Source organism: Cutaneotrichosporon oleaginosum (assembly GCF_008065305.1).
Source record: "Cutaneotrichosporon oleaginosum strain ATCC 20508 chromosome Unknown ATCC20508_contig01, whole genome shotgun sequence".
Lineage (NCBI taxonomy): Eukaryota > Fungi > Basidiomycota > Tremellomycetes > Trichosporonales > Trichosporonaceae > Cutaneotrichosporon > Cutaneotrichosporon oleaginosum.
The window spans coordinates 2,810,324-2,823,695 of record NW_027072170.1 but is presented as its reverse complement, the minus strand read 5'-3'; the positions used below and the strand labels follow the sequence as shown (position 1 = coordinate 2,823,695).

Sequence of the window (13,372 nt, the reverse complement as noted above, 5' to 3'; positions counted from 1 at the left end):
CCGGCGGTCGTCGAGGGCCGTCTCGATGAGATCGCCAAGCTCACCATTGAGATACTGGAGAAGAAGTCGTTCTGCCAGCAGGACCCCGATGGAGACGATGAGGGCGTTGGCGCCGACGGCGAGCTGTCCGAGTACGAGTCCATGCTCATCTCGAACGCCGCCGACGTCTTTGGCGCCATGGCCGCGGTTCTCGGTCCTGACTTTGGCCAGGCCTTCAACACCGTCCTCCCTCTCATTTCCCAGTACGCCCAGCCCAAGAGCATCTCTTCTGAGCGCTCGATGGCCATCGGATCGCTGGGTGAGATCATTGTCGGTCTTAAGGCCGGCGTCACCCCTTTCACCGTCCCCGTTCTCGAGGTCATCTCGCGCGGTTTGCAGGACGAGGAGGCCGATGTGCGCTCCAACTCGGCCTTCGCGGCTGGTGTCCTCATCCAGAACTCGGAGCAGGACCTGTCGCAGCACTACCCTGCGCTGCTCAGCGTTCTCGGCCACTTCTTCCAGGTGCCCGACCACTCCCCGCCTGCCGTGTACAACGCTCGCGACAACGCTGCCGGCGCTCTTGGCCGCATGATCGTCAAGAACCCCTCGGCTGCGCCCCTCGACCAGATTGTCCCCATGATGGTCTCGTGCATGCCCCTGCAGTTCGACCCGATCGAGAATCGCGCCGTCTACAGCGCCGTCTTTGCCCTCTTCCGCAGCAACCCCGCCACCCTCGAGCCGCACCTCGACCACCTGCTCCGCGCCTTCGCCTTCAACCTGTCCGCAGCCCACGCCGACGACATCACCGAGGAGACCCGTGCCGAGCTCCAGGCCCTTGTTGAGCACCTCAAGCAGAGCGTGCCGGACAAGGTCGCCGCTGCTGGCCTCTAAGCTCTCGGCCTGAGGCCCGACGCGGTGCGAAGTCGGGGTCTGTTGTTTCTTTTAGTAGGCTAGTAGGCTGCGCGTGGCGCCCACGGCCACGCGCCACGAGTTTAATGTCGGCAGCCGGCAGCACTTCCTCCGGGCTGGCTCGCTTTGCGCAATCTGTGTGAATACCAATCATACCCTCCATAGTTTTTCACCCATGTAGACTGCATGTTCCGGAGTGGAGTGGCATTCTCGTGGAAGTTATGGTCAGAACTGTATCACCCACAAGTCGAGGGGAGCTGCGGTTGTGCTTCTTCAGCACTTCTGCGTAAAATGCGCCACGTCACACGATGCAAATGCTACAGATACACTACTGGCCTCAGACTAACTATTTCCTCATGCTCGACAGTATTCTCCAGGACACTCCAGACCATCTAGTGCTCCTCGTGTTCCGGTGCCGGCGCACCCCGCCTCCCAGCCGTCGCAAGACATCCCTCGACGACCTGCAGGAGGTGGCTGTTCTCCAGGGCGGCTTGCACACGCTCCTTGTCGTTGAGCTGCTTGTTGACGGCGTGCTCAGACTGGTGCGTGCCAGGCTTGATCCGGATATCGACGCGGTATCGTCGCGGCAGAGCGCGGAGGAGGCGGACACGGAGCGATAGACCTGCGGTTAGCGGTGGAGGTCTGGGTCAAGCGGACGAGCAGACGAGCGGACGGAAAGCGAATGACGGGGCGGTTGCCAAGTGCGGGACACAGGCGCAGCCGACGACTCCAATACAGCCGTTTGCCACCATCCTCCTCTCTCCATTGCTCCTCGCGCTGACTCACCGATCAGCGTGGACATGGAGCAGTGCGGAATTGTCGGGGTGAGATACACGAGCACGCGGTTGCCGACGACATGGATGTCCTCGCGGCTCACGACGCGCAGCTGCTCGAGGCTAACTGGGTGCTCGGGGTCGGTGACGGAGCGGAGGAGATCTGAGGTTAGCGGTGGCGACGTAATCAGCGCGCAGAGTTAGCGCAATGGAAGAACGAGTGAGACGAGTTGGAGGTGAGGATGATAGCCTGTCAAAACGCTAGTCCAACAGCCCGCGCTCGACCGCCCCCGACCCGACGACTCGCACTCGCTCCTCCATCTCACTCCCTCCTCAACACATCGCTGACTCACCAAACACCTCCTGCGCATCGATCTCCTCGCCCACCTCGCTCCCGCTCCCGCTGCCCTCGCTCTCCTCTTCGTACGCCTCGCTCCACACCGCCTCGGCACGGTGCGCAGCCTGCGTGGCAAAAATCGTCGGGGCGGCGTTATCCAGTGGTCGGGACATGGTGTTCTGGCAGGTAGTGAAGATCAGTTGTCGTCCAAATGGCCGAATGTCCAAAGTGGAGGTGAGCCCGGTCACATGGCCCCTGCCACTCTTCAGGTGAGGTGGAGTAAAACCCCCCCCTGATTCGCCCGCGCCGCCTCACCGTAAAGGTCCGAGCTAACCCCGATTCGTCCTTCTCTTCATCGCTCACACCGCACACCACTCATCACCATGGCCGAGGAGAAGTGAGTCCGCCGGCTCCGGCTGCGCCGCGCTGTCGAGCGCAGCGCACATGGCCCGAGATACATGCATGCTGACAGCAGGACTTACACCGTACGCCTGCGAGACGGGAAATGCTGACCCTCAAGCTCCAGACTGCTGGCTTCGAGTACGTCTGCTACTAGCCTCCCGTCTCCGCTAACCCCAGCGCCCGGTTCCCTAACCAGAACCAGACCAAGCACTGGTACGCTGCGCCGCGCGCCGAGAGAGATGAACTGACCCCGCGCGATTTGCCGCCTCCCCGCATTTCCTCCACTTCCTCCGCTGCATTTTGCTCCTCCCGCTATCTCGCTCGCTCGCATCCTCGCTCTCCCTTGCAGCTGGGTACGTGGCTCGACGAGAATCGCGACACAGACTGACACCCGAACAGCAGAACTTCGTTGACTACCACAAGTGTGTCAACGCCAAGGGCGAGGAGTTCGCCCCTTGCCAGCAGTTCAAGCGCGCCTATCAGTCGCTCTGCCCCAGTGAGTACTTCTGCGGGACATAAGAGCAGATCTGGATATCTCGGGAACTCGGCAGCATGAGTGGAAGCCGCGAAGCACTCGACGATGTCCGAGGTGTGGGGGTGGTAGCGCGGTGGCTGGCATGGCTGGCCGAGGCAGCGGGCGCGGGCGAACGGGAATGCAGGAACGGGCGTCATACCCTGGCAACAAAAGGATTGTTCTCGGTTGCACCGAAGTGCCGACCCCGGCACCCCGGCTCGTGCACGGCGCGAACGCGCTGTGACGGTCCGCGGCGATCCAGTGCCACCTGCGCGCCATGTCCTGCGCCTGCACCCGCAACTCGTCAACTTGTCAAAGAGTTGCGCACCCCTGGGCATAGCTCTACCTACGTGCAAGCTACCTACACTTTTCAACTCTTCGCCGCCCGCACTACTGACGCGCAGACGAGTGGACCAACAAGTGGAGCGAGCAGGTCGAGAACGGCACCTTCCCCGCCTCGCTCGACCCTTAGAAACGTGTGTCTGTAGCTGCATGAAATCAAAGCTGCGAAAAGCATGCGGGTAAAAATGAAACACCTGGTGCATCCAACTGTACTCTGACATACACACGCGTCGTATGTTGACGCCGACCTGTCTGCTATCCGCCTACTGCTGCGCCTGCGCAGCGCCATCCTCGGCTTCGTCCTCTTCCTCGACGAAGATCTCCTGGTATTTGTCCAGAATAGTCTCGATGGCCTATTGTCAGTCAACACCTAGTTTGCCTTCAGCGTACCTTGCACTGGTAGCTCATGTCCTCCAGCTTGAGACCGCCCTCCTCCGGCGGCGCGCCGAGTAGTGTCGGCCCGAAGACGATCGACAGATTGGATGCCGACATCTGATTGATTCCCTCATGGCGGCGCACTTTATCGAGGTGGCCCATAAAGTACTTGAGCGTGGCGTAATTGGGGTCCGGGAGGTCGTTAACCTGCTCATGTAGTCTGATATGACGAAGACGATCATTATCCTTCTTCGCCGCCTCAATGAACCCGTGATACAGGCCATAGGTGAGCAGCGGCTCGGGGAGCTCGCGGAACCATTGCTTGAGTGCGCCAGACACCTCGTTGATGTCCGAGCTCCATGCCTCGTCCATAATGTCGACTGCGTCTATATCTGATTTGTTAGAGAGCAGCTGCGTTGCCCGATTGGGCTCACCCTTGTCCAAAGCATTCTTCAGTGCCGTCACCTTCGACGTCGTCCCCGACAATCGATAGATGCCGATTGAGTCGAGGCCTGTTTCATCAGCACACGGGCTTCTCAAACAACAAAGACACATCGACCCACCGTATGCTTCGATCGCCTCGGCACACTTGACGACCACCTTTGGCACCTCTGTGCCATCGCGAGCGAGCTGGTCCCCGAGGTCCACACCAAAGGTGGCCCCCGAGCTGGCCGGAATGCCCGGACTGACGTACATGTCCGCAGTCGACGCTGGCGATGGCCCGCCCTGAGATGGGGGCTGAGGCAAACTGCCGTTCCCGTTCGAGATGGGTGGCAACTGGGGAGGTGCTTGGGACACCAAGGATGAGTGGGCGGATGGCAGCTGCACCTGTTGTTGTTGTGTCGACGATTGCTGCTCCTGTTGCTGTTGAAGATGGGGCACTGCTGGAACCTTGAGGGTCAGCGTTGGGAATGGCAAGGACCTTACGTAGCCTTCATCGTACAATCCAGCGCGGCGGGGCCCTCTGGGTGTGTTACGGGCAACAGCGTAGTTTTGCATATATGCCTTGAAGTCGGAACGGTTGTCAATCGAGTCAAAGGTGGCCTTCATACCCGCTGTAACGCCGTGAGCACCGTGCGCTGGCTGATTCGTGTGCGATGCCGCTCACCTTCTTCTGGGTCACGCGGACTGAGGTGGATACCCTCTTGCACCACCGTCGACTCATACATGTACGCGTACCGCGTAAGGTGATACTGCATCCCATTGTCGAGCTCGTCTGCGCAGTCTTTAAGAGCCTGTACGTTAGTTCCCCCCTTGAAGGTATCGGCTGCGAATGAACTTACGCGAATGATCTTGGGCAAATGTGTCTCGAAATACTCTTTGCGCAACTTCTGGCTATCGACACACGCCTTGCGGAAAGCTTCACTCGCCAGCGTCATGCGAGCGCGTACATCGTCCTCATGTTTGGCCATCTGCGCTGGGTTCTTGCCCTTGAACAAGCCCTTGGTCATCGCCTTCCCAATGCCCTTCTTGCCGCCGGTGGGTGGAAGACCGTTCCCTGCTGCCGCATTCGCAGCGTTAGTCGAGCGCATGCCCGCATCGCGGAAGCTTTCTCCTTCCTTTGCTACCAGAATGCGTTCCAACTCCTCGGCCGTCTGATCAAAGCGCGCCTTGGCCTTGTCCATGACCGATTCGCTATCCTGCAAGGTACTCTGCAACCGTGTGCCATTGTCCTTGTGCTATCATTAGCCGTATTCCGAGGGTAGACTTGGGACTCACCTGCTTGCGATGCCGATCTCCTTCTCGACTCAAAGTGAACATTTCCTCGCTCATCTCGTTCAACCGCTGCGAGAATCTCATTCGATTCTGCCCCAACTGATCTTGCAGTCGCAGAGCAGCCTGATATGAAGCCACAAAGGTGCCAGCCTTGCAGTCTGCCTTGGCGTAAACATCGTTCGAGGTGCGTGCGCCGTCCATAAGGCTTCGTGCGTACTTTTCCTCGATGTCGGCACGTTGTCTGAAAAAGGTTCCCACTTGCTTGACAAGTTAGTCGCGGTTGTGCACGTAGTCACTCACCTTGCATGATGCAATGCTTTGCTTTATTCGGTCTGCAAGAAGAGGCAGTGCACACTGGTATTAGCCCAAAGTGTGCCTTAACGAGGAAGGCGATGCCACTTACGTCCATGTCGTACAGTGCGTTCAGAATGCCTTCATCCAAGGTCATGGGCGGCTCATCCTTGTCCTCGAAACGCGACGACGTCGACATACGACGCGGGCCCGGTTGCCCGGGGCCGGGGGTTGGTACCGTGCTTGACCCAATAGACACCTGATCAGAGGGTGATGTGACGCCGCCGCCGTTCGAAGATGAAGACGCGTGCATGAGAAGTGGTGGAGGTGTTGGCTGTCCCGAGTTCTGAGGTGCTGTGTCCTGTCAGCTTGATGGTGATGCACACGAGAGAAGAGCTTGATTGACTCCGCGCAACGCGCGACAGCGGAGAGGGGTGGCATGTGCAGGACACATGCAGACACTGGTGGGTACAAGTGCTCGAAACGCGACGTACCTGGGTCCGATGAGTAGCCCACTGAAGGGTATCGAGATCGGTAGTCGAGTTCTGACCCGCCGTAGACGCCTTCTGGATAGTTGTCCATGTCGGCGACAGCGATGGGGGCCGAGAGGAGGATGCAGTGGGGTTGTTGTTGGAGATTGAAGAGTTGATGGAGGAGAGAGAGAGAGGGGGGGGATGACTGGACTGCAACTGGGTGCTGGGTGAGACGTGCAGCGCGTGCACCAGTCGTGAGTGTGAGTTTGAAGAGCAAGGGGTAAAGAGGGGAAGGGGGTGCCAGGCTCCACTCTTGAACGGTGCCGCCGCTGGATCGCCGTCCGTCAGAGCCTGCGCGACCAGAGGACTGGTTTGGGGGGGGGGGGGATGGGGCAAAAGAGGAACAGTCGACGAGTCTGAGTTTACAGGAGGTCGGCCACTGGAGGGGATGCCGAAGTGGTAGTAGTTGTTGTTGTTATTGTGAACAAGGAGCGAGGAGGAGAGATGATGATGATGAAGAGTGGTGGTGGTGGTGGGTGGTGAATGTGAGGAATTGGGACCAGGTACGTGGTTCGGGGAGGGGACGTGGGTGGAGAACGAGAGGGAAGGCGGTCCTCTGAAGGGTCCACACGACCTTGAGCGTGGATCGTGGAGCGCGTTTTGACTATTATTGCTCTATTACTGTATATGTCTATTGAGACTTTTGGGGTCAAATTGTATCAGACATTAGTCCCGGATGCTATTGATGTTATTATTCACAATGCCAGGTTTCAAAAGTATTAGCCACAGCCAGGACGCGTGCAGCCGGCATCGGCGCTACAGGGAATCGACGCCTCACACCTCCACTTTGCACGTCCACCTCCCGCTTCCACCTCTTCCACCTCTTCTCAATTCTTGTCCTCCTCCCCCCAACTTCCGCTCTCGGATGCATACGACATGTGATTGCGGGTGCCGCTGACAATGTCGTTTTACTCAAGCCTCTTAGGCCTCCCCGTCATTAGAGCACCGGTTATTTGTTGAGGCGGACCTGTCTCACTTCTGGCGCGCCCGTCGGTGGTCATAAGTTCGCGGCCCATGCCTGTTCTTGTTCTCGGCCTCTCTTAGACTCTGCTTCCCCTCGCCGACTTCGGCCATGCCGTATTCCTCGATGCCTTACATTTCACAAACACGCATCCCATCCCCCACCCATGCACCCCCACGCAGCACGCAGCCGACAGTCAATCAGACGTGGTCTCATCGCTCACACCCACCCCATGGCGGAGGGCTATCGCGGACCGTGGCGGGATCTCATCTCGCTCGGAAAACAGTGTATTGCACCACGCCCCCTCGTCCTCTCATGATCTCATGCTCCCATGCTCCCACTCTATCCTCGCAGACCGCACTACTGTACGCGTCTCACGCGAGTGTCACCATGTGCTGCAGTCATAGGCCAATTGACAATTGACCGATCGCCGAAATGTCGCTTCCAGGGCGCACGGTTAGATCTGCCTCGACGTCAACCGGGTCTCCGCAACATCACCACCTCCTCCATCCTACTTATACCCCACTCTCGCGCCCGTTTCCACACACGCTCCTTTCTCCTCCTCTACCTCCTCCTCCTCCTCACCCTCCTCGCTCACCCCTCACTCACGACACATCGACCGCAATGCAGGCCCCAGACGTACACCCGGCACTCTACGTGCTCCTTGCGCTTCCCATCCTCGCCGTCGTCCTCCGCGCCCGCCGCGGTCCAAGCCGCGAGAAGATCATCAAGCCCACCGACGAGCGCGTCGTTCTCCTCGGCTCCTCCTCGGGCGTCGGCAAGGATCTCGCCTTTGCATACGCCAAGCGCGGCGCCAAAATGTACTCTATTCCCGCCCCTCACCACTCTTGAGCTGACCGCAGCGTCCTCGTCGCCCGTAGAGCCTCATCCCTTGAAGAGGTCAAGGCCCAGTGCGTCGCCCTAGGCTTGAAGGAGGATCGCATCATCGTGTGCCCCGCCGACATCCGCAACCCCTCGGACCTCCTCGGCGTCCGCGACGCGGTCGTAAACGGTGAGTAGTGTCGTGGACGACACTGACGCCAGCCTGGGGTGGCCTCGACACGCTGCACATCCTCGCAGGCGTGCCCTCTACCCGCACGCTGTTGCAGATTGCGGGCGTCGACCTCGTCCCCGAGCCGCGCCCGATCGTCCCCCGCCCCCGCCTCGTTCCAGCCGAAGACCTGGCCTGGGTCGGCCCCGGCGGCGCCTACCACTCCGCCACGCATCTGCCCACCGCTAGAGGCCTGGAAGCAGTGGCTGCCGAGGCGCGCGCCTGCTCCGAAATCAACTTTGTCGGCACGGTGCTTGCGCTCGCGGCTTTCCTCCCCGTCCTCTGTGTCAGCTCGGCCTCGCCTGCCATCCACCACCTCTCCTCGGTCGCGGCCGCCATCGCCGCCCCCAGCCGCTGCATCTACTCCGCCACCAAGTCGGCGGCGCTCATGGCCGTCGAGAGCGCGCGCGTCGAGTGCGAGGGCGCCGGCGTCCGCTTTTTCTGTGAGTCAAAACCCTAATCTTCCTGCGCACCTTACACCAGCCCTCCTCCCCGGCACGATCGACAACGAGTTCCGCACCAAGACCCCCTGGTCCCAGAACGGCGGCAACTGCGAGGTCGAGAAGGGCGTCAAGGCCGGCTGGACCGAAAAGCTCCTCCTCCCGCCCCAGGCCGTCGTCGACGCCATCCTCACCCAGCTCGCTCTCCCCCCCGCGCCCTACCCCGTCATCCCGTACCCGCCCTTCTCGTGGGTTCCCGCCCTCCGCGCGCCCCCCAAGTCCACATTCTTCCTCCCCTACATGTACAAGCTCGCCACGCTCATGGCCCTCACCCCGCTCGGATACCTGTACGTCGAGCCCAACGCTCGCAAGAAGTACGGCCTGCGCCCATGAGCTGTTGTAGGCGCTGTCGATGTCGAGAAACGGGCGGTCTGTCGCACCGCTGCTGTCATGGAGGGGCGTATCCCGGTAAAACTATGTGTATTTGGTCATCTCATCATGACAGATGTGACGGCGATTTAGAAGTGATGATACAGGCTGCGGAATGTCACACCCGTCATACTTGTGTTGGAATAAAAACCTGTCATGGTCGGGAAGCTAGGAGCGTATCATGTGAACCCAGTGGGGGTGTCGAACGATGTGACGCCCCTACCTTGCTCTCTTGCTCTGTGTCCCCCAATCAACCAGCGCAAAGTAGGCGCGTTTCTGCGCAAGGCGTGTACTTCCTTCCATTGGGACTGACGGGCAGGATCAGATAACTCGTTCAACCATCCACTCATTCCGCCTGGCTCTAACTGTGACATGATCGGACTACGCGCGGCGCGCGGGTATCTTACTACTTGGCACTTAGGCCTTGACGGAAAGGCCGCCGACGTCGGGCATGTCGTCCTTCTCGATGAGCTTTGTGACCTTGCCGATGGCAATCTGGGGTTAGTTGAGACTTCACGAATCCACGCTTCAGCCAGCCTACGTACAGTTTTCCCCTGGTCGCGCAGCGTGAACCGGCCGAGCATCTTGTAGTCCTGCCAGCGCTCGATGCAGAGCGGGGCATTGGTCTCGATGAGCACCGAGACGAGCATGCCGACCTTGGCGAACTGGGGCGGCTTCTTGGACTTGCGGCGCGTCTTCTTGTCGTAGTAGTGCAGCAGGGCCTGGGGTCAGCGGGAATCTCTAATCTGGTTTGCCTCACAGTGAGCGTCACCTCCTCGGTCGCAGTGTGTACGTGCAGCACGCAGGTGTAGCCCGAAGTGATGATGTTCTGGGTCTCGATGATCGAAAGGTCGGCCTTGAACGCCGTGACGGCCTTGACGGGCTTGGAGGGCGAGGTAAGAACGTAGCCGGGCTGGACGTCGTCGTCGTCGATGCCGCGGATGCGCATGCGAATGTTGTCGCCGCAGAAGGCGACGTCGAGCTCCTCGCCCGTCTCGGTGTAGATCGCGGCGACTTCGACCGAGCGCTTGTTGGGCATGAGCAGGAGCGTATCGCCCTTGCGCACACGGCCCGACTCGATCTTGCCCATGACCATTGTGCCGAGCTCGTTGAACTTCTCCGAAACGGGGAGCATGAACGGCGCGTTTACGTCGCGGTCCAGCACCTCCATGCTGTCGAGGTACTCGAGGAGCGAGGGGCCCTCGTACCACGCCGCGACCTTGGGGTCGACGCGGTCCTTCATGTTCTGGCCCATCTGCGCCGACACGGGGATGAAGGTCAGGTCCGTCTTGGGGTTGAAGCCCACGGACTTGAGGAAGGGCGTGATCTTAGCCTTGATCTCGTCGAAGCGCGCCTGGTCCCACTGCACTGTCGGGTCGTCCATCTTGTTCACGACAAGGATGAGCTTGTTGATGCCGTTGTTCTTGATGAGCATGGCGTGCTCACGCGTCTGGCCGTCACGCTCGAAACCGGTCTCGAACTCGCCCTTGCGGGCCGACAGGACAAGCAGCGCAACGTCAGCCTGCGCAGCACCCTGGATCATGTTGGGCACAAACGTCTTGTGGCCAGGCGCGTCGAGGATGGTGTACCGCCGCTTCTCCGACTCAAAGTACGAGCGACCAACCTCGATCGTCTTACCCTGCGCGCGTTCCTCCTTGTTCTGGTCCAGGGCCCACGAGAGATACCAATTCTCACGACCGGCAGTCTTGGCCTCCTGGCTCAGCTTCTCGAGCGTACGCTTGTCGACAGCGCCGGTGAGCACCATGAGCTGACCACCCATAGTCGACTTGCCAGCGTCAACGTGGCCGGTAAAGATGATGTTCAGGTGCGACTTGACGTTGGGGTCGGCCTCCTCGGTGCCGTACAGGTCCCGAAGAGCATCCTGGCCCGCGGCCGCCATCTCCTTGTGGACCGCCTCGGCGTCGTTCTTGGCTGATGCCTTGGAGAAGTTTGGGGTCGAGGTGCCGCTGGGAGCAGCAGACGAGGCAGACGGGGTAGCGGCAGCCTTCGCGACAGCCGGCTCAGCCTTGGGCTCAACCTTGGCCTCCTTCGACTCGGCCTTGGGCGCCTCGGACTTTGCCACCTTCGGCTCCGGTGCAGGGGTGGAGGGCTTGGAGGGGGTCGCCGACTTGGAGTCCTCGGCCTTCTTGCCGATAGAAACGGGCTGCTTCGACCCGCCAATGCTCAAGCTCGGAGCGGGCTTGGACCCGCCAATGCTCAGGCTCGCCGGCTTGGACCCGCCGCCGATCTTGACGCTGGGTGCCGGCTTCGCGCCACCGATGCTGAGCGATGGAGCCGCCTTGGGCGCACCCCCACCGATGCTCAACGACGGCGCGGCCTTGGGGGCGCCACCTCCGATGTTGAGGCTCGGTGCGGACCGGGGCGCATCACCAAACGACGGCGGCTGGAAGCCCTGGCGCGCTGCAGGCTGGTATGCACGCTGCTGCGGCTGCGGCTGGAAGCCCTGCCCCTGGTACTGCTGCTGGTACCCGCCCTGCTGCTGGTAGCCGCCGCCGTACTGGGGGTACTGGCCGTACCCGTCCTGCTGGGGGTAACCCTGCTGCTGGCCGTAGGGCGCGCCGCCGTACGCGGCGTACTGGTCGTACTGCTGGCCTTGCTGGCCCTGCTGACCCTGCTGCTGCTGGCCTCTGGGGACGAAGGTCTGGCCGGGGCGGAACTCGAAAGCGTTCGGGTTGTAGGGGGGCTGACCAGACATGATTTTGTCCAGTTTTTTGAGAGAAGATGGGAGAGGAGGGAGGAGATGAGAAGAGGAAAAGGGAGATGGCGAGAGGCGACAGAGAACAAGTGCTCGTAATGGACTCTGCCCTCCGCCCAGACCCACCCCACACGCGCCACCTCTAAATCTCTCCTGTGATATCACCCGAATAAATGACGTGGAGGATATTTCAGAAATCCCCTCCACCTGCATCCAGTAGATTGCGGATCGCTCCAGAGCCCGGGGTGTGCAAGTCGACCTCCAAAAACAAGTGAATGCTCCTGCTCGCGCGACACCGCCTCCCATTCTCCACGCCCCGTATCCCCTTCATCCGCGCCATGTCCGATATCGCCCAGTTCGTTGCCGCGGCCCAGAAGGCCGACCCCGTCCTTGTTGGAGCCGACCCCGTCCTCGTCCAGAAGGCTGAGAAGGAGACCGAGTCTCTCGTCGGCGACCTCAAGGTGTGCAACTGATCGTGCATGCACTAACGCCCAGGCCCTCAACTCCAAGCTGCTTCCTCTCACCTACCTTGTCGGCAATGCGCCTTCTGCGGCCGACGTCTCGCTCTACGCCCGCCTCAACCCCGTCATGGTGCGTTATCCCCCGACTCCGTAGCTAACTTTAGGCATCGGCGCCCGCGACCCAGCACCCCGAGTTGCCTGCCGTCCTCCGCTACTTCCTCCACATCCAGGAGCAGGCTGGCGTGAAGGCCGCGCAGAAGGAGCTGCCCAACGCCTTCCCTCCAGTCGATATTGACGTGAGCTCGCTGGCCGCGCCGGTGCGCGTGGCACCCCCGCCGAAGGTCAAGAAGGAGAAGAAGGAGGGCGCGGCCGCCGAGGGGAAGAAGGACAAGAAGGCGGACAAGGCCGAGAAGAAGGACAAGGCGGACAAGACCGAGAAGAAGGACAAGGCCGCCAAGGCGGACAAGGAGGTGCCCGCCGCCGCCGCTGCCGCTGCTGAGGGTGCGCCCAAGGAGGGCAAGAAGAAGGAGAAGAAGGAGAAGGCGCCCAAGGCGCCCACGGCGCCCGCCACTCCCGCGATCCCCATGCCTTCTATGATCGACTTGCGCGTCGGCAAGGTCCTGGACGTGAAGCGCCACCCGGACGCCGACTCGCTGTACGTCGAGACCATCGACGTCGGAGAGGCCGAGCCGCGCACCGTCTGCTCCGGCCTCGTCAAGTACATGAGCGAGGACGAGATCCGTGGCGCGACTGTCATTGTCGTGTGCAACCTCAAGCCCGTGACGATGCGTGGCGTCAAGTCGTTTGCGATGCTGCTGTGCGCGAGCGAGAAGGGCGCCGACGGCGAGAAGGGCGGTGTCGAGTTCGTGCTCCCGCCCGCGGGGAGCGTGGCGGGCGAGCGCGTCTACTTCGAGGGCGAGAAGTACGAGAACGAGCAGCCTGAGGCGCTGCTCAACCCCAAGAAGAAGGTGTTTGAGACCATCCAGCCCAACTTCTCCACCCTCGACAACCTCGAGGCCGTGTGGACCGACCCCGAGACCAAGTCGGTCCACCGCATCCGCACCAAGGACGGAGTGTGCAAGGCCAAGTCGTTCAAGGGCGCTGCGCTTTCGTAGACGTAGAGATTTACATGTTGCATTGTCA

At 60.9% G+C, this 13,372-nt stretch overlaps 6 protein-coding genes across 6 annotated transcripts; 3 read left to right on the top strand and 3 right to left on the bottom strand.

Annotated features, from left to right (window-relative positions):
- Nucleotides 1-1,280: 1,280 nt before the first annotated feature.
- On the bottom strand, nt 1,281-2,171 carry COLE_01142 (uncharacterized protein; the record flags this gene model as incomplete). The annotated part of the gene is made up of 3 exons (XM_018422076.2): nt 1,281-1,510; nt 1,675-1,824; nt 2,015-2,171. 3 exons carry the CDS (start codon nt 2,169-2,171, stop codon nt 1,281-1,283), a joined length of 537 nt encoding a protein of 178 aa, XP_018281707.1.
- Nucleotides 2,172-2,503: 332 nt separating this feature from the next.
- Nucleotides 2,504-2,919, top strand: COLE_01141 (uncharacterized protein; the record flags this gene model as incomplete). The annotated part of the gene is made up of 3 exons (XM_065626130.1): nt 2,504-2,538; nt 2,578-2,617; nt 2,800-2,919. The coding sequence occupies 3 exons, from the start codon at nt 2,504-2,506 to the stop codon at nt 2,917-2,919; spliced, it is 195 nt and encodes a 64-aa protein (XP_065482624.1).
- A 600-nt stretch (nt 2,920-3,519) lies between these two features.
- On the bottom strand, nt 3,520-6,220 carry COLE_01140 (uncharacterized protein; the record flags this gene model as incomplete). The annotated part of the gene is made up of 11 exons (XM_018422077.2): nt 3,520-3,609; nt 3,647-4,023; nt 4,066-4,143; nt 4,195-4,522; nt 4,559-4,686; nt 4,740-4,866; nt 4,915-5,310; nt 5,351-5,608; nt 5,648-5,701; nt 5,751-5,992; nt 6,133-6,220. 11 exons carry the CDS (start codon nt 6,218-6,220, stop codon nt 3,520-3,522), a joined length of 2,166 nt encoding a protein of 721 aa, XP_018281709.1.
- Nucleotides 6,221-7,756: 1,536 nt separating this feature from the next.
- Nucleotides 7,757-9,016, top strand: COLE_01139 (uncharacterized protein; the record flags this gene model as incomplete). The annotated part of the gene is made up of 4 exons (XM_018426367.2): nt 7,757-7,953; nt 7,996-8,144; nt 8,177-8,626; nt 8,667-9,016. The coding sequence occupies 4 exons, from the start codon at nt 7,757-7,759 to the stop codon at nt 9,014-9,016; spliced, it is 1,146 nt and encodes a 381-aa protein (XP_018281710.1).
- A 453-nt stretch (nt 9,017-9,469) lies between these two features.
- COLE_01138 (uncharacterized protein) lies at nt 9,470-11,768 on the bottom strand (the record flags this gene model as incomplete). Its single annotated transcript, XM_018425710.2, has 3 exons — nt 9,470-9,547; nt 9,598-9,774; nt 9,813-11,768. The coding sequence occupies 3 exons, from the start codon at nt 11,766-11,768 to the stop codon at nt 9,470-9,472; spliced, it is 2,211 nt and encodes a 736-aa protein (XP_018281711.1).
- Nucleotides 11,769-12,106: 338 nt separating this feature from the next.
- On the top strand, nt 12,107-13,344 carry COLE_01137 (uncharacterized protein; the record flags this gene model as incomplete). The annotated part of the gene is made up of 3 exons (XM_018425127.1): nt 12,107-12,229; nt 12,264-12,359; nt 12,394-13,344. 3 exons carry the CDS (start codon nt 12,107-12,109, stop codon nt 13,342-13,344), a joined length of 1,170 nt encoding a protein of 389 aa, XP_018281712.1.
- Between the last annotated feature and the right edge of the window lie 28 nt (nt 13,345-13,372).